General features: G+C 27.8%; 1 protein-coding gene across 3 annotated transcripts in view; it reads right to left on the minus strand.

Moving 5' to 3' along the window:
- LOC107436297 (terminal nucleotidyltransferase 5C) overlaps positions 1-20,657 on the minus strand; it is a 159,832-nt gene that overhangs the window by 38,801 nt on the left and 100,374 nt on the right. Inside the window, exon 1 of one of the 3 annotated variants that reach the window (XM_016047946.3) lies at positions 6,192-6,436. The exons of 1 other annotated variant lie outside the window; for it this stretch is intronic. In XM_016047946.3, coding sequence (XP_015903432.1) covers positions 6,192-6,254 — 63 coding nt within the window. In that variant the 5' untranslated portion in view covers positions 6,255-6,436. Of the gene's footprint in view, positions 1-4,649; positions 4,766-6,191; positions 6,437-20,657 lie in introns of those variants that run through there. One more of the 3 variants, XM_071182506.1, reaches the window with a different exon arrangement.

Raw genomic sequence — 20,657 nt, forward strand, 5'->3', positions numbered from 1 at the left:
TCTAACACTTACTCCTATTCATCACATAGTCTTTTATTGCCATATCATTTCCGATATTATTACAACTAAAGAGCTCAAATATTTTCTAAATAAACTTTTACACATTATTTAAACGCTTAACAACTTAATAAAAGTGGGCTGTTAATCGAAAAGTCTGTTATACATTATGCCAAACCTATGCTTGTCAGTTCCAATATTCACCTGCGATAAAAGTAAACAAAGTATACTAAAATCTCGAAATTTTGTCATGCAGTCCGAACATTCTGTTCGATTGTTCGAAATGGGGGCACTGCCAGTCTAGACGTCATTTTTACGGATCGATTGTTGAGGTGGAATATTTTTCGTCTCGTCAGGCGACAATCAGCGTTTCTAATGTAAATCATATCGGAAGAGCAGTAAAATGTTACGGTCAGCTGTTCGTAAAACTGTCAAGTGCTTTGATCCGCAGAAGGGCTTCACTGATTTTCTACGAATTATTTCGAACTTCTCATATGTACAACAGACTTAAATTCTGTAACTAAGGCGTACATTCCTCTTAGTTTCAGCTTTATTCAAACAAAGCATAGCAAAGAGATACAAGTATTTCATTTGCGATGCTTAAAATCAAGTAATAAAATATATATTTACATATTACACTTCTAATACATATTACAATATATACATACACTTCCGCCATACTTAGAAACTACTTATTGTATCGTTTTAGTATCAGAGCTGTGGCAATTCTGACTGTAATCCACTACTCTAGTTAGTTAAAAGTTAGGTTCATGAAAGATACGGTATTTATAATTATGCGAATTACTACTCTAATTATTATTAAAATTTTATTGTTATTAAATATTTTAAGTTACATACTCCTACCTGCCAACTTTCACTCTTTTCGAGAATGAATTTTTCAAGTGTTAGTGTAGTAAAACAATCTTACTCAAAAATATATTTACATTTTGAACAGTTCGAAATTCGCTATTAGAAAGAATAAGGCTTTTATTATATCTGTTGTAATTACATGTAGTGGTGGTCAAACTCATTTATAATTATTATAATTCAAAAAGTTTTAATGGAATAACATTAGTTAGGATACTACTTTAAAAATGAAAATAAAATCTTCCGGGAAAACCGGAAGAGTTGGCAGCTATGAAATACGGAAATAACAATATTTTCAAAAAGTAGTTTTCTAGAAATTCGGAGTCATTCTCAGACTAGTCCGGGAGTCTGATATTTCCACTGCAGACTACAGCTCTACAAAATTACTTATTGCATGAAAAATATAATCTGCTATATTTATTAAGCTAACAGTGTTCAAAGTAGTCATATTTCAATCAAATAATAAATCGAAATAAATGCTTAATCGACTTGTTTCTAAATAGATAAGTTTCTTTTAAACAAAACTGCATATTGTAACTATACTTAAAGCCTCCTAATACTAAATGGAATAAATACTAATAAAAACTTACTAAATAATTTAGATTACTGAAATAAATTAACGAATTGGAAATAAAATTGCATTTAAAATGCTAAATATATCAGGCACAAAATAAATTAAACGGGTTTTAATTCAGTTTTCAGCCTGGTGCAACGAAAAATTCTAACTCACTTTGAGAGGTTCTAAAAGTAATGGTGTTAGTAACTTGGTTTGATGTTAGAAAGATCATTAGGATCACAACATTACAACAAAGATCACTAGGGTTTCTTAGAACACGCATTTATCTGAAGGTAAATCCAGTAGAATATTAAGATTCTATATTTAACCCTTTAGTGTCATAGTTTGGTTATTCAATAGAAACAGATTGCTGAGAGCAGGCATACAATCGCAAGCTGATGCCTAAAACTCAAATGCGTAAGAATGGAAAGTTATCGCAAAAGAAAAAAATATTTTTTTACATTTCTAGAAATTAACACAGGGGTGTGCTCAGCTTATATAGGAAGAGAGCCTCAAAAGTTTTTTCTAGGGGAGCCGCAGTGAATTTAACATATGCAAAAGACATTAAATTTCAACTATTAATTAGCGTAATAAAAATATTAAATTTAAAAACATTCCTAAAAATTTAAAGTATGTGTTTAGTATTTCAAACTGAAAACATTTTAAATTTTTCAAGCACTTTAACAAAATTAAAGTACAGGCGTTTGAACTTTCAATATGGGAAAAATAATATTTTTTCATATTATACTTTTTTAATTTGCATATTTTCCACGAAACAACGAACGAAATCTTTTCAAAATAATGTAGAAAAATGTAAACTTTTAAGATCTTAATGTCTCAATGTATGAATTTTCGAACAGCAATTAAACTAGGTATTTTGTAGCTAGTTTTTTTTTCTTCTATCCTTATTTGGAAAATAGACAGCCCTACATTGTACATTAAAAGGGGCATTTGACAACCGGGCCGTATGTTGAGCACCTTTAAATTAAAATATAATTCTTAAACCATTTAAATCAAAAGATTCTAAAATTTGTGCGAGACAAATAGTTACCCATTTCAAATATTTAAATATCAAATCTGATATTGAAAAACAACATAATTAGTGAAAAATACTGAATTTTCAAGCGTATTTATCTATATCGCAATGCCGCACAATTCAGCATAGCAGCTGAGAGATGAAAAGGTAATCTAAAATTCAAGGTGTTCTTTTTAAGTTACCGTATTCTATAGAACTGGGTAATTGCGCGATATCCAGATCCTTCACCGTGGCCTTCACCCACAGCAAGTCGAGCTACTGATCATTTGCTGATCTATAATTATATTCAATGAAGCTAATTGTGAATGGGAATTTTAAACGAAAAAAGATAAATATATAATATAAAATTATGCGGGTCTGAGATAATAAAAATGTTAATATTTAGCACTGTTGCAATAGAGAAACATTTTTTATCAATAAAAAATGCCTAGATTTGTTTTAATCCATTTTAATAGATTTTAAATTTAAATTCGGAAAAAATGTAGCAAAGCTGCATAAGAGTTTATGATTTTATAAAGTTTGTTTCCAAACTAGAATTTTTTTTTATCATTATATTTTTAGAATCTGCAATCTGAATACTTAAAACAATTTTTCTCTGAAATTTTTATACTTTATCTATACTTATCATCAAACTTTAAAAACATCGCTTAATTTTTAATTTACTATAACAGATCTCCCTTTCAAACAACTAATATTACATACGAGAAAAAATAAACAAAGCACAAAGATAGAATGTCGTCAACGCAGTAACTTTTTAGTTCAGAATAAACCAAAATAGAACAACCTTTAAGACTGCAAAGATCGAGTCTATCAAGTGGACAAGTCAACGATAAAAAAAATCTATCAACCTTTAAACTAGTTTAAAACAATTAAAAAATGCAGTTTTTTATTGTTGTAAGTGCTGGACATTTGTTTTAATCTCAAGAATTACTATCTTAATTACTACACGGTTCTACATTACTATTGAATCAAATAGCTTCATGACTTCAGTTCTCAAGAAAAATCTGCATTTTCTCAAAATTAGCCGAGAGGGGTTACTATTTTAAAATTAATCTCTTTCCAGTTACCATTTTAAAATTAATCTCTTTCCAGTTACCATTTTAAAATTAATCTCTTCTCCACTACCATTTTGAAATTAATCTCTTCTCTGCTACCATTTCAAAATTAATCTCTTCTCTGCTACCATTTCAAAATTAATCTCTTCTCCGTTACCATTTTAAAATTAATCTCTTCTCCGTTACCATTTTAAAATTAATCTTCTCCGTTACCATTTTAAAATTAATCTCCTCTCGGGTACTATTTTAAAATTAAGCTAATAAGCCCTATGTAGTAAATAGAGTCAACAACCTTCGATTCATTAAAATTCAATATACAAATGGAATCATAACGAAATGAAAATTGTCCTTATTCTTGTAGTTAAATACTAATCCAGTAATTACTTAAATTAGAGAGCTCTTCTAAAGCTTTGTGATTTTCTGGTAAAATTTAGATTACTGCACTGAATAGTATAAAGCAGTAAAACAATTTTCATCAGTTTCTGACACTAGATTCAGTGCTAAACCGTTTCAGTTCAATTTATCTAACAATTTTAAATTCTATTTAAAGTTAAACGCTGATAAAAACATTTGATCAAACGATAGCTGATAAAAACATTTGATATTAAACAAATAACTCTGTGACAGACAGATGGACAAATTTAAACAAAACCACAATAAAAAGAAAATTTTGTATAGTTCTGTAAGTTTATTAGCTTGCGCATAAACTGTAAATGCGTTTTAAAAATTTAACTAAAAATAATAAATACCAGGTTTAAAAAAATAGATAAGAAAAACAAGGGTAACTCATTTTCCCGATTAATTATTGGATTGTCAGATTTTCTTTAGTAGAAATTGCACAACATTTTCATAAAATTTGGAAAGTTTTAGGTTTCGCTTTAATAACGAATATATAACAAAAAATGCCAAGGTGTATTACAGAACAGATCAGCAATACAAATAATCAGAACAAATTTTAACTGTTACATTGAAAACCATGAATACAATTAAAAAAATTTTTTAAAAAGAAATAAGATAATATAAAATAAAAACACTAGAATATGACGAAATTTAACTAGATTACTTTTAACAAAGCTCAAGATTAACACTAAATAATTCTAAATTATCAAAATACAAAAATGCTTGAAGGCGAATTTACCTTTCGAAATAAATTGCAAAACGAGGACGCATTCTTCAGAACCTCTTAAAACCTTCTAAAAACAAGAAAACTATTTTCTTACAAAATCATCCTTCCAAGCGCGGAATTCCCCGAAAGTCGTAACTGCACCCGTCCTCACTGATACAATTTGGGGAAAACTGTTCATAAATAGCGATTTTCATCCCATAACATTTTTGCAGACGATTATTTCTGGAAGCATCAAATTTCACACAATAAAAAGCATATCATTCATAAACGCAGACGATATGTAACACCTATTGTTCATTCATAAACCTGCTGTCTAATATATTGAAGGAGAATTTAAATAAGGTCATATGTAGCATAAATAATCGGGACACAATTGGAAAAAAAAAATCGTAGCATTGAAAATTTTAAATCTGTTTGTATTTTTTATGTATGAAACAAAATTTACATTTAAATACATAAAACATTTTAGAATGCTCTGAATATATTTCAACATTTAGTCTGCAAAAATTTCAGAAAATTCCCAATCGAATATTTTAAATATGAAACAAATTCTAATATTTTACACAACACTTTGCGATATACTTTTATAGAATATATAGCTTAACATGGTACTATAAAAGTAGGATAATAAAAATGTTATTCACTTAAATTAAGCGTAAAAGCTGATTATAGCGATATTCGATAAAATCTGAGAGGTAATATCAACAATTTATAAAACTACATTTTATTTTATACAATATAGTACATGCCGCAATAATATTCCAGAAATTTAAAAGCATGCCACATGGCTTAATATGCCACAAATTTAAAATAGATTAAGATATTAGCTCTTGAAATGAAACTTCAATTTCAATACTTTGAAACTAAATACATCTAATAAATATACCCTATAAAAATGCAATATAGTTAATATAAACTACTATAAAAAAATAGTGATAATACTATGCTTATAAAAAAATTTCTGCAAAAGTTAATACAATATCTGGATCAATATATATTCAGATAAATGTAAAAAGCTTCAAAAATTGAAGAAATATTTCCTTAAATATTACTAATATCTACCAAAATGTATATGCATATATGTATAATCATTTGCCTAAAATATCAATTTTTAATTGCAAATAGATATATTTGCAATTAAAATTTGATATTGATAATTTGGCCAATTTACAAAACTTCAAATGATATAACTATAAACAAAGTTAAAATGTGATGAAACTAAGTTTTCAAAAATTTTCCGCAAGAGTACATGCACTTTCTCAATATAAATTAAATTTTAAAATATATATAACGAGAAATATTTCTTTAAATATTACTAATATTACCATGTATGCAAAAAAAATTATAAAAGAAATATTAAACTTTCAGTTATTTGACTAAAATATCCGACTTAAAATGCAGCGTGAGAAAATTCTTTTAAATTCCGGAGAGAAAGGATAAATCCCGGTCACTGCAGATTATTCCATATGTTGGTTGCAGAATAGTTCCAAGCTGCGGGGGCGATAAAAAAGAAAAATTTTAAAAAACACATAAAATATTAAAATAAAAACTTACCTGCACTAGAGGCAATTGTGTAAGATCTATATCACAACGTGTTTCATTTCCACAGACGATCATGTTTCACACAAAATAAGTATTATTTTTTGAAGAGAGAATGCAAGAGCGTACGCGCGTTAGAAATGAAGAAGGAAACACGGGGCGTTCCGCGTTAGAAAAGAAAGGATCATCCAGAGCTGGATGCACAGCTACGGAGCAACTCGATTATTGAGAGAGGCGCTGTGATCGGTGACGCAATGCCCGATACGGCGCCATGCTTGTTACTATGGAAACCACGTGCGCAGGGAAAATAATTCGTGACGTCAGACTCATCCATTCAAAACTTCCGTTGCACCGAAACCTCTGGAAGGTTTCTGTTTTGTAAAAGGAGCTTGTCGATTTATAATATGATGCGCCGGAAGTTACGCTTTGAAATAAAGTTTGTTTCTACGATATTTTTGGGTCTTCTTAATTTTCTACGTCATTTACAAGTTTAGATTTTATTTTTGTTGCATTTTGGAGTAAAATCGTTTCAGTTGATTTCAGAAAATTCTAACGACTAAGTGAAGTGAGAAAAAGATGTAAGCTGATCTCACTTCACATTTTAAATAATTTATGTTAGTTTAATTGCGCTAAATTTAATGTAAAATTGTATTCTGAAGTTGACATCATTATGCAATTAAGGAATTTGATAAATAATATTTGGTGCTGTATTGGACCATATATCGATATAATTCTTATGATTTATCGTGAGTACCATATCTTGCTATAAATATCGAAGATATAATTATTGACTACAATAAAGTTGTAAGGAACTATTGAGGAAGGATTAATGGAAGACATATAAAAAGTTTCATTGCCTAATGAAACGTAGAGGTGTTTTTAATAGTCATTTTTTATCCTTTTTTTCAGCAATCAAACAGGTTTATATTTTCAAATTCAAGTCTTTTTCACTTGTGATTAACTCATTAACCTTCGATGGCGTTTTTGATGCGCTTACACATTTAATTTGCGACCCCAAAATGTACATTCATTTTTGATTTTGACTTCATTTTCCGCAAAAATTCTGAATTCGCTATTAAGGGTGGTCATTACAGAACATCCCAGTAGGGAATTTTTCAAACTCATCTTAGCCACAAGCTCAGACGACGTCCTATTTTTAAACTTTTTTAAAAAAAAATTTTTATAGTCTGCTGTTCAAGCATTTTTTTCTATCTGTTGTTGCTTATTTGAATATTGATGTTGGGCAACGAAAAAGAAATTCTTTGTTTTCGTCATAAATAAACTTTTTTTCTTATCATCGTCGCTAGGGAGAAAGAGTTTTCCCTAGACGCTGGAAAATATTTCAGCTTCCTTTGGCTTGGCGATGTGGTTATCTAAATTTTATTTATGACAAATTTAAAGTTATCTACGCAAAATTGTTTTTATCTTTGTCTGCTTTAGTGCCTATTATTATAAATCTTGATTTTTGCTGGAGAATTATCGGTTATTATTATTAGTATTATTTTTTTGGTAATTATTGAGTTGGAATTTAATTTTACAAGTGCGTAAGATACATGCATTTTTATTACGTGCAATTTTCATCTCAGTGGCGAAAAATTTTCATAACCGTTATTTGATTATTTAGCTCAAGTATCTACATAATTAAATTTGATAGCTTTGCGCAATTTTTCAAAAATAATAACTGTTTTGTAACTAAAATACTGCTGCTATATTAAACAAAATTTTGATAGCCCTTAACTTTCAAAGTTAGCAAATATATAAGCACTATAACGATTATTGAATGTAAATGAAATTTTGAGTTCTGACTTTGTAACTGTAACCATTCTTGTACAGCTTAGATATTCCTTACTATGCGTAGGAAATGCAATTTTGAACATAAGAATCCAGTCATTTGGTCAAAAATTATTGAGGTCATCTCCCTTTCTCTCTTTTTAATTTTTCCTTTTTTCTCCTGTGGATATTTCTGGCCCATTTCATAGAACTAAATGGAAAATCGATAGGAAAAGAACTGTGATGGTTTTGAACAAAACTTTTAAACAAAATACTGTTAAATTAATAACGATTGTTCATGAACGTAGAAAATCGTCTGTGAGTTAAGATATGACACACAAAAAGCAACATGCACGTCTTTGACAAAGTGTGAGATAAAGTTTTAGCGTGTGGAATATTTTGTATAACGCAGTGAATTTTAAAAAAACAGACTTGATAAAGTAACATCATATCAATTATATTTCAAATTATAGTAGCTTTGCAAAAAATAAGACATAATTTTTGATAAAAAAATTAAATTTATTTTCATTCGAATCAGAAAGGGATTTTTCATTAGCTTTTAGAAACGCTGAATCTTAATTGTTCTGTCATATTTTTGATGTAAACATATATTTTCAGTTTCCTTTGAGACTTTAGAAAATAATGCTAAATAAATAATAAATCTGTGTTTTTTTTATTCTTTTTAACTTGAAAACTAACACTCAAACGGAAATGATGTCAAAAGTGGAAACATGAATAAATTACATATAAATTTTTGCCATATTTTTTCTTTCTGAAATTGGTTTGATATTATCTTTTACAAACATTGAATATTTATTGTTCTCTCTGTTTTTTGATGTAAATATATAGTTTGAGTTTCCTGCGGGACTTTAGAAAAATAATGTTAAATAAACTATTTATGTTTGTTTTTCGATTTTTCTTTAATATGAAAACTAACACTAAACGAAAATAACGCAAAAGAGTAAATAGATAAATGAAATTTTTATTAAGAAAAAATTATTATTATTATTTTTACGAATCAGGAATTTATTTTATATTACTTTTTAGAATCGTTGAATCATTATTGTTCTCTCTGATTTTTTATGTAAATACATATTTTCGGTTTTTTTGGAACTTAAGAAAATAATGTTAAATAAATTATTAATTTGTGTTTTCCAACTTTTCTTTAATTTGAAAACTAGCACAACGGAAATAACGTGAAAGAGTAAAGAGATAAATGAACAGCAAATGAATTTTTTTTCAAGATTTCTTTTTCTAACAATTAGAAATTTATTTTATATTACTTAGGAAACTTTGGAAACTTTAGGAAACTTTGAATCTTTATTGTTCTCACAGATTTCTTAAGTAAATATATATCTTCACTTTCCTTTAGGACATTAAAAAATAATGCTAAATGAATTATTAATACGTGTTCTTCATTTTTTTAACTTGAAAACTAACACTAAACGGAAATAACTTAAGAGACTAGAGATGTGAATGACTTGCGTGATAGTATTTCATTCATCTGTCTCCTTATTGCGTCACTTGCAACTACTTTATTTTTTATTATTATTTTAAAATTTTCCTCGCAGGAAAAGTACGTCAGTTAAAGATTTGACGTACTTTGACCATTTTTCATTTATTTATCTTTCAAATTTGAGTGAACTTAAATTTTCCAAAAGTTGTAGTCCTGTTTAGCTAAATGGTAGTACTATACCAAGAATTTGTGAACTAGTTATGAAGTACGTTAAATTGTCTGTAGATCTTTGACAGTGTTGTTCAAAAAATTCTATTTAGATAATTCTTTCTATAGATTTTATTATTGATTAGGAATTCGAAAAAATGTAAGGTAAAAAAAACATTTAATAAATTTTTGTAGCGATTTCAGACCAACAAAATTTTTTTACACAAAGCACGATTGTTGAAGAATAATTACGATTTTAATTAAATATATAAGCTTGCTTATTATTAGTATAAATATAATACTAATCATAAGAAAGTATGTTTTGAACTAAAATACTAGCCAGAAATTGTTTTTAAGCGAATTACAGTAAAATATGCAGAGTATTATAGAAAATTGACGAAAAAATCAAGGTAGGTGGAAAATTAATCGGTATTAATTTTTCTCTTTTGCATATTTTTTCATGGTCCTTGTTTAATCTGATTTCTATTCAAATTAGAACACAAAATGAAATTTAGTTTTGTTTTATCGCCTTATTGAACTTTCCGACGTTTTCCTTTCTAGTTCAACTTTCCAATGTTTTTTCCTCATATGTAACTTCCTATCGTTTTTTCTGCATATTGAATTTTTTATCGTTTTTCTCAATATTAAATTTTATGTTATTTTTCCAACATTGAATATTGCTTCGTGTTTACTCTTTATTGAACTTTTCATGGTTTTTTCTCCACATTCAACTACCACTTGCACTTTAATTTGTTTTTAAATTTTCTGCCGTTTCCTCCCAAATTAAATTTTTTGTCGGTTTTCTCATATTCAATTTTGCGTCGTGTTTATCCAGTATTGAACTTTTCATCGTTTTTTTACACAATGAACTATTAATATTTTCCCCTTATTGAAAATTTCATTCTTTTTTCCATTTTTTCGTCGTTTCCTCCATATTGAAGGTTTTTCCCATATTGAACTTTTCCATTGTTTTTTTTTCTCCATAATAAACCACATCATTTTACACGCATTTAACTTTTCCTTGTTTTCCTTTCACATACTGAATTTCTTTTCGTTTTTTTCTTCTTTTCTCCAGGATTGAATTTTGTGTATATAACTTTTCCTCATTTTTTCTCCATATGAAACTTTTCATCTTTTCCCCCGAATTTAACTTTTCTTCATTTATTTCTCCATATGAAACTTTTCATCTTTTCCCCCGTATTTAACTTTTCCTCATTTTTTCTCCATATGAAACTTTTCATCTTTTCCCCCGTATCTAACTTTTCCTCATTTTTTCTCCGTATGAAACTTCTCATGTTTTTCTCCGTATTGAACTTTTTATCGTTTTCACCACGTCTTAAATTTTTTGCTTTTTATACTGAATTGTGATTTTTCTGAATCTATTACTGAATTTTGGTCGTTTCTTCCGGTATAAACTTTGCATTATTTTTCTCTATATTAAACTTACTATTTTTCTCCCCCCCCCCTCATGGAACTTTTCATCGTTTTCTGAACGTAATGAACTTTTTATCGCTTTTTCCCAACATTAAATTTTTCCCGTATAGAAGTTTCACCCTATTGAAGATATTCACAGATTGAAATTCCTTAAACACTAATACTAAAGCATGCAAAAGGCATATTGAAGTCTCGAATTTCCTATTCAAAATAAATGAAAAAAATCTTAATATTTACGCATTTTATTTTCCCTGAAAGTAAGAACTAAAAGCACCAATTTTTGAAAATTATAAAACTTTAAATGTTTTTAAAATAAGAGATTCATTGAAGATTTATGAGCACTTTTTGTACTGTGCAAGGCATAAAAAACTTCCTCTGAAATTTGATTTCATAATACTACTGTTCAACAAAAGCAAAAAAGTAATTACATTTTTCTGAGATATTAGAAATTAAATAATAAGAATTTTTTTTTTTGAAAATAGTTCAGAAGAATATTCTAAGTCGTTCAACTAACATTCCTTGTCTAAGTATCGATTAATTCTTATATTCTTGCAAAATAAAAAAATATATTATCGTATATTCTTGCAAAAAAGAGAGAGAGAGAGAGAGACTCCACTGTCCTGCTCTGGGCAAGACTTTTCTCACCGAGCGTTATTGGGAGGCTAGAGATATCTTAGATTAATGAACTCTGTTTAAGTATTGTTGTCCTCTGTGTTCTTTCCTTTTACTTGTTTTCTGATTCAACTGTTCATAATCTGCCATTAGAAATGAAAAATATATTCTTGCAAAATAAATGTATCGTCATATTCTTGCAAAATAAAAATTATTTACTTTACAGCTATACACAGTTAGAAATTTCTTTGAAAAATTGGCTAAATGGCAATTTATTTTAATCATTATTGTACCATATTCAAACAAAACAGTCATATAACCATAAATAAGGTGGTATTTCAGTGAGAAAAACCGTTTATTAACTACTCTCACCTAATACGGCTAAACAACCAGGATTTTATAGCACCAATAAAGCCTACCTAATAAAGTAACTTAGTTCCTTGCAGCTAGGTCCATATCATAGCTGAGAGGGCTAATCTATCAGTCTCATGGCTCACAGAACAGAGGTTCGAGACCCAGCGTTGACACCACAATGTTTCATCCATTCCCTTCCTGTCCTGTTCTTCCCAATTTGAGTACTGCACCTTCCAATGTCAATTACCAAACATAACCATAGCCCCAATGTCCAGCTAAGTTCGTTTTTACAGTTATTAAATGATGCTGGTTGCAAATGTTTAAAAAGCNTTTCTGTAGATTTTATTATTGATTAAGAATACGAAAAAATGTAAGGTGAAAAGAAATATTTAATTAATTTTCGTAGTGATTTTAGACCAACAAAATTTTTTACACAAAGCACGATTGTTGAAAAATAATTACGATTTTAATTAATTATATAAGTTTGCTTATTATTTGTATAAATATAATACTAATCATAAGCAAGTATGTTTTAACTAAATAGTAAGTAACTAAAATACCAGCCAGAAATTGTTTTTAAGCGAATTACTGTAAAATATGTAGACTATTACAGAAAATTGATGAAAAAAATCAAGGTAGGGGGGAAATTTATCGGTATTAATTTTTCTCCCTTGCATATTTTTTCATGGTGCTTGTTTAATCTGATTTCTATTTAAATTAGAACACAAAATGAAATTTAGTTTTGTTTTATCGCCCTATTGAACTTTCCGACGTTTTCCTTTCTAGTTCAACTTTCCAATGTTTTTTTCTTATATGTAACTTCCTATCGTTTTTTCTGCATATTGAATTTTTTATAGTTTTTCTCAATATTAAATTTTTTGTTTTTTTCCAACATTGAATATTGCTTTGTTTTTAATCTTTATTGAACTTTTCATGGTTTTTTCTCCACATTGAACTACCACTTGCACTTTAAATCGTTTTTTCCACACGTTGAGTTTTTTGTCGTTTCCTCCCAAATTAAATTTTTTGTCGGCTTTCCCATATTGAATTTTGCGTCGTGTTTATCCAGTATTGAACTTTTCATCGATTTTTTTATACAATGAACTATTAATATTTTCGCCGTATTGAAAATTTCATTCTTTTTCCATGTTTCCAATTTTTCGTCGTTTTCTCCATATTGAATGTTTTTCCCATATTGAACTTTTCCATTGTTTTTTTTCCCCATAATAAACCACATAATTTTGCACGCATTATACTTTTCCTTGTTTTTCTTTCACGTACTGAATTTCTTTTCGTTTTTTTAAATTTTTTGTCGGCTTTCCCATATTGAATTTTGCGTCGTGTTTATCCAGTATTGAACTTTTCATCGTTTTTTTTTATACAATGAACTATTAATATTTTCGCCGTATTGAAAATTTCATTCTTTTTCCATGTTTCCAATTTTTCGTCGTTTTCTCCATATTGAATGCTTTTCCCATATTGAACTTTTCCATTGTTTTTTTTCACCATAATAAACCACACAATTTTGCACGCATTATACCTTTCCTTGTTTTTCTTTCACGTACTGAATTTCTTTTCGTTTTTTTTTCCTCCAGGATTGAATTTTGTGTATTTAACTTTTCCTCATTTTTTCTCCATATGAAACTTTTCATCTTTTCCCCTGTATTTAACTTTTCCTCATTTTTTCTCCATATGAAACTTTCCATCTTTTCCTCCGTATTATTCCTCACCACGTCTGAAATTTTTTGCTTTTTATACTGAATTGTGATTTTTCTGAATCTGTTACTGAATTTTGGTCGTTTCTTCCGGTATAAACTTTGTATTATTTTTCTCTATATTAAACTTACTATTTTTTCCCCCCTCATTGAACTTTTCATCGTTTTCTGAACGTAATGAACTTTTTATCGCTTTTTCCCAACATTAAATTTTTCCCGTATAGAAGTTTCTCCCTATTGAAGAGATGCACAGATTTGAAAAGTTACTTTTCCATATTTTTTCAATTCTAAAGCGATATATTCAAAACTTATTACATAATAATAACTGTACTAAACTCAAAATATATGAATATTTGTTATTTTACTTAGTCTTTAAAAAGTTCAAGACGTTTCAAAAATATCAAAGTTCTTAGATTTCATTTTATTTTTTATAAAAAAAAATAATATTAAGAAAAATATGAAAATTTAAGATTCGAAATTTTTTAAACACTAATATTAAAGCATGCAAAAGGCATATTAAAGTCTCGAATTTCTTACTCAAATTAAATGAAAAAAAATCTTAATATTTACGCATTTTATTTCCCTTGAAAGTAAGAACTAAAAACACCAATTTTTAAACATTATAAAACTTTAAATGTTTTAAAATAAAAGACTCATTGAAGATTTATGAGCACTTTTTGTACTGTGCAAGGCATTAAAAACTTCCTCTGAAATTTTATTTCATAATACTATTGATAAACAAAAGCAGAAAAATAATTACATTTTTCTGAGATATTAGAAATTAAATAATAAGAATAATAAGAATTTTTTTTTTGAAAATAGTTCAGAAGAATAATCTAAGTCGTTCAACTAACATTCCTCGTCTAAGTATCGATTAAATCTTATATTCTTGCAAAATAAAAAAATATATTATCGTATATTCTTGCAAAAGAGAGAGAGAGAGAGAGAGACTCCACTGTCCTGCTCTGGGCAAGACTTTTCTCACCGAGCGTTATTGGGAGGCTAGAGATATCTTAGATTAATGAACTCTGTTTAAGTATTGTTGTCCTCTGTGTTCTTTCCTTTTACTTGTTTTCTGATTCAACTGTTCATAATCTGCCATTAGAAATGAAAAATATATTCTTGCAAAATAAATGTATCGTCATATTCTTGCAAAATAAAAATTATTTACTTTACAGCTATACACAGTTAGAAATTTCTTTGAAAAATTGGCTAAATGGCAATTTATTTTAATCATTATTGTACCATATTCAAACAAAACAGTCATATAACCATAAATAAGGTGGTATTTCAGTGAGAAAAACCGTTTATTAACTACTCTCACCTAATACGGCTAAACAACCAGGATTTTATAGCACCAATAAAGCCTACCTAATAAAGTAACTTAGTTCCTTGCAGCTAGGTCCATATCATAGCTGAGAGGGCTAATCTATCAGTCTCATGGCTCACAGAACAGAGGTTCGAGACCCAGCGTTGACACCACAATGTTTCATCCATTCCCTTCCTGTCCTGTTCTTCCCAATTTGAGTACTGCACCTTCCAATGTCAATTACCAAACATAACCATAGCCCCAATGTCCAGCTAAGTTCGTTTTTACAGTTATTAAATGATGCTGGTTGCAAATGTTTAAAAAGCCGTACATTTTTGTATTAATGGTCTTATAACCACACTAGTTGTTAACGGTTTCAAAACCGTGTAAGTAAAAAATGTTCCTTACCGTAAACTTTACGGTTAATTGGATGGATAAACTGCTGCCGGTTATTTCACCATAGTTTTAGAATGAAAATTCTAACAGTGTACAAAACTATTTGCTTTTTTTTATCATTATCAAACGTTAAGTAGATTCTCTTAATTATAAAGTGAATAATTACTTCAGAGAAAACAAACTCTATTAATAAAACTTTACCACGTTTCTCATCTACAAGGAAGGATTCCTTTCAGAATATTTGATGAACAGCTAATAATGCTTCAGGCGAAATCGCTAAATGAACGGAATTTTAACATGTTTTCCCTGAAGGGACACGTGTACATTTTACTTGCTTTTTCTTTATACCCCACATCAGTGCAAGACCCATTTTTTACCTTTTTCCCGATTTCTTTTAATGTTAATTTAACACATTTATTAAGCATTTCTCTATTATTGAAGAATGACAAGAGGGTTAAAAAAATAATTCAAATCACGATAGTTTCTTAAACTGGTTTAACAAATGCGTGATTTATGAAACAGAAGATAAAAAGTATTTGAAGTAGTTTTCAGGTAAATGTCAGATTGAGTCGATAGACCTAATTTGGTTTGAAGTTGGTTGAACTGTTTTTTAACCAGATTATAAGTGTTCTGACAGTTTAACGTATTTGAAAATACCATTCTTTTACTTTTATGGGAATAAACAACAACCAATTATTTGGCCAAAGATCAAATATTCAGTGAATCATAATAGATAATTAATATTTCGGGAGCATGGATTCAAAATGTTTTTTTTTTAAATAAATTTTTCAAACGAATACAAGTCTTTATCATTTTTTTCAGTTAATGTCAATACATCTCTCTTTCCTTTCATATTTAATTAGGAATATTGTTCTTTGCAAATCATTGTATTTTATACAAGTTGATAATTAATTACCATATCTATTGGCTTAACTTTCGAAATTATGAGCTTTAGACTTAAAGGTGGTATCTAAGTATAGTAAAGTGGCTACTCACTAGAAAATGAATGTGCTTGCAAGTCTTCAGGGTAGAAAACTGTGAAACTAACTTTTATATCGCGTATTAAATTTCTCATAAATTTCCAATTCTTCATCCATTTCCTTAATTCTCCATTAAATTTGTCTTAAACTTAATACATTGAAATAAAGATATCTTGTAATCATTAGTTTCCCCCCCCCTTAAAATTACCTGTTACGTTATGGTGTTTAAAATCGTGAGCAAAAAATTTTACAAAATTGCGTTGCGTTTTTTTTTTCTTATCATTAATCTCCGAAAGATGTCCTATTCATACTAAATCAATGAAGCTTTATAAATTTATAATAACATTTTTTCCAATATCTCCGCATTTTTTTTCAATATTTTTGCTTCATTTTGTTTCGTTATAAGAAAGCTAAATTAGCAGTTTCACGCATTTTATTGAAACTTATTTTTATCCTCTAAAAATATTAATTATAAATTGTTCCAATTCAAAAATTTGCGCATTTAATCACGATATAAATTGTTCATTACATAAAAATACTCATATCATAAAAATAGATTTAAAAATTGTATATTATTTAAACACTTGATTGGAACTTTTTTTTTTATTTTCTAACGAAATTATTATAAATTGTTCCATTTCAAAAATTGACGAAGTTATAAATTGATAGATAAAAGAATGAAATTTTCGAAATCGGAGAGGTAAAAATCGTTTCTTTTACGAAATTAAATGATAGTGAAGTGAAGAAAGCTTATCGGAGTTGAGTTGTTTTGATCTGAACCAAGGGAGAGAAATGAATAAGAAGTAAACAAATTAAATGTTAATTTCCAATTTTTAAACTTAGTAGCGATGGTTTAGGTAATATAACTGTGGTATATAAAAATAGATTTAAGAACTATTTATTTTAAACATATTTATTTCAATATTGAATGAAGTTTTTTTTATACTCTAAAAGTTTTAATTACAAATTTTTCCATTTTTTTTTTAAATTGACGTTTTTTGAAATAACGCGCAATTAAGACATAAAATTCACGAGATTAAGACGATAAGAACCATTTATTTTTTGAAATAGAATATATTTAAGTTAAATGAAGAAAGTTAATCCGAGTTGAATTGTTTTGATCTTAATAGTATTCCTAAGGTAGAGAACAACGAAGAACAAATAAAATATTTATATGTTAGTTATTATTTTTAAAACTGACTATGGTGTTTGAACAATATTCCATAGATTAACACAGGGATTTAAAAGCTTTTTAAAAATATTTATTGAAACACTTAATTTAAATATATTTTATCCTCTAAAAATTTTGATTATAAATTGTTTCATTTTAAAAATTGATGTTCTTTAAAATCACGCTTACTAAGAAGTAAAATTTACAAAATCAGAACAATAAAAATCGTTTATTTTATGAAAGCAAACTTAAGTGAAATAACAAAAGTTAATCGGAGTTGAGTTGTTTTGATCTGAACAGTAGCTCCTAAGGGAGAGAAAGAGTAGATGGCGCATATTCTAAGTAAATAAACTTTCTCTGATGGGGAAAAAAAAACATTGTCTTCTTTGCTTACTAGTTTGTTGCAGAAATACCTTAATTAAACAGTAATCAATTCTGACGTGAGAGGATTAGGTTTTGTCCGAAAGTTGTCTAATTAAGGAAGATTGTGCTACATTTGATTTCTTCTTTCATTTTTAGCTTTTGTTGTTTATGAAAAATAAAAGCCTTCTCTATGTTTTCATCAAAGCAATATGATAATGTGCTAATTAATATATTAAATAACAAAGCAAAAGTTATGTATTTTTTTCTATGATGATTAAGGATTTACTTTTTTTTGTTCTTTGTTCAAATAAATTGATATAGGAAGTTAATTATGGAAGAGGAATATAAAATTGTTGTTTTATTTAAATATTACAAAAAAACTGACTGCAACGATTTCGAAGCAAAATTACAAGTAAATTAAATTTTATAGTAATTGAGAATAAAAATTAATAACAACAAAACATTCAATTCAATAACAGAGTCCTTAACATTTAGTTTTTGTTCGATCTAATGACATTATTTCGGACATTAATCAATTCATCACGCTTAATCCATGTATATTTAAATCTAAATTTAGGGAAACTGTATGTTGGCGATATATGTTAATTACCTCTCTTGTTAATTACCTCTCTTGCACCTAAGCAATTAGGCACAGAGCAATGAGCTGGGATTCGATCCTTAGTGACGGTTTAAACTCCACCACCCCTTGATGGATACAAACTTGTCTGAAAAGTAAATGCGGCTTCTGCTCAATACCAACCACATTTTCATAATCATGCCGTTAGTCACGACGTTTTGGAACCTTAAATCTCAACTATCACCCCTGTTCAATAGTGGTGTTGATGGAAAATTTGTGCTATATAAAAATTAAGCGAGATAGCTAAATAACTCAGAAATAGCACAAATAATGCCACATAAACAAACATGCTATAGTTTTGGTTTTACAATAAAGGATCTTTTTCAGTATTGAAAAGCAGGATATAAAAAGGAGAGATGTAGAAGAATAACCGAACCAAAATTATAGTCTGCCTTTTTACGAGATCACTATTCGTGCTCCTCCCATGTGATTTCGTTTTATTTATAAAATAGTTACAAATAATCTGATCAATTTTAAGCATCATATAGAATAAGGTGTATCGTATTAAAGGGAGATGTTTATATTTAATGGTTAAAAATGGTGTATTAAATTTCTTTACAATAAAGAGCTTTTAAGTTAATTTTGTTTCCGATACATCTTTGCTTCTAAACATACGAACTGTCGGCGCAGATGCAGTTTCAATGTACCAGTATGGATTTGATCTTATTGATCAGACGATATTTAAACTATCAAATGCTCTATTTAAAATTTTAATAAAGAACATAAATTCCTTATTAAAAACCATCTGCATTTTTACCATCTGTTTGCACATCTGCCTGATACTGTGATGTGCGTGGAAGAAAATTTCGAAATGTTATAAGTCGAGATTGTTCCGAAACTAAAGTTTTTATCATATTGTCGATTTATTTTTGAAAATAAGAAATAATTATGATGAAAATACCTTATTGTGGATAGATGCTGGCTCTTAATTTGTAATGGTCTGCAAATTTCCGTTTAAATATTTTTTTAAAAATTAATAATTATTCAATTTCCTTCTTTCATGATGATTTTTTTCCATGCACTAGTTTTTTATCTGAATATATTTTTATTTATATATTTATATTTTCTTATCTGAATACTGTTAAAGAAAATTAGATTATTTCTAAAATAAAGGACGTATATTTTACTTTAAGCCTTTTTCAAAGATGTATGCATAAATAAATTTAAAAAAAAAGACACATGATTTCTTATAGAATACCTCTTACAAAATTCTTTGCAAATTGCATTGCTATGTCAATTCGAAATCAAGAATGCCATGGTAAAATTTTTTTAATTTAAAACTTCTTTTTAATATCTTTTATGTCTTTAAAATAATAATTTCTTTAATATCTTCATCTTTTTGATCTAGAATATAATCCAGTAACTAGCTTATTGGATAAGATTCCAGATCCAAGCTAATTTTTTATAAATGTTCAGTTACAATTAAAAAAGTAAACAAAAAATACTGCTAATGGCATCTTATTATATATGGCCTAAACCTGTTTAAAATAAATGGTATTTAAAGCAGTTAAACTAACTACGTTTTAATTTATTTGCTAAGATATTTTTTAGTTTCGCAATTTTTAGTTTTATTTAATAGTTAAAAATTAATATTTTAAATTTCAATATCTTATTGATTATTACTTAGCACATCAACAATATTAATTTACTTAATATTTTGAAATAGCAAAGTTGATTTTGGCTGATTAAATAAGTTTAAAAAAAGTATTACTCTCATTTTTTTCAAAAATTATCTTAAACTCTTTTTTTTCTTACTAAGTTTAACAGTTAATACATGCAAGTTTTATCAGAGCAATGCGATAAATAAATATTGATGGTATGATATCTGCCTTTGGTAAATATGTCATCTTTTAAATGTGCCAACAACAGCTAAAAAAATTATAATATTTATATATTCATACTTTGTCCATTATCAAGACAAAACTATCTTTAATCTTACTTTTTCTTGAGTCTTTATGCTGACTCTGTGATGAGGTTTGGAATAAATAAACAGAGCTTGTTTAAATAACAAAAACTTTTCTCTTCCTTTTTGTGTTTGGCTTATGAAAAATGTTGTCTTTTTTATGCTATGTTTGCT

Source organism: Parasteatoda tepidariorum, chromosome 1, assembly GCF_043381705.1.
Source record: "Parasteatoda tepidariorum isolate YZ-2023 chromosome 1, CAS_Ptep_4.0, whole genome shotgun sequence".
Lineage (NCBI taxonomy): Eukaryota > Metazoa > Arthropoda > Arachnida > Araneae > Theridiidae > Parasteatoda > Parasteatoda tepidariorum.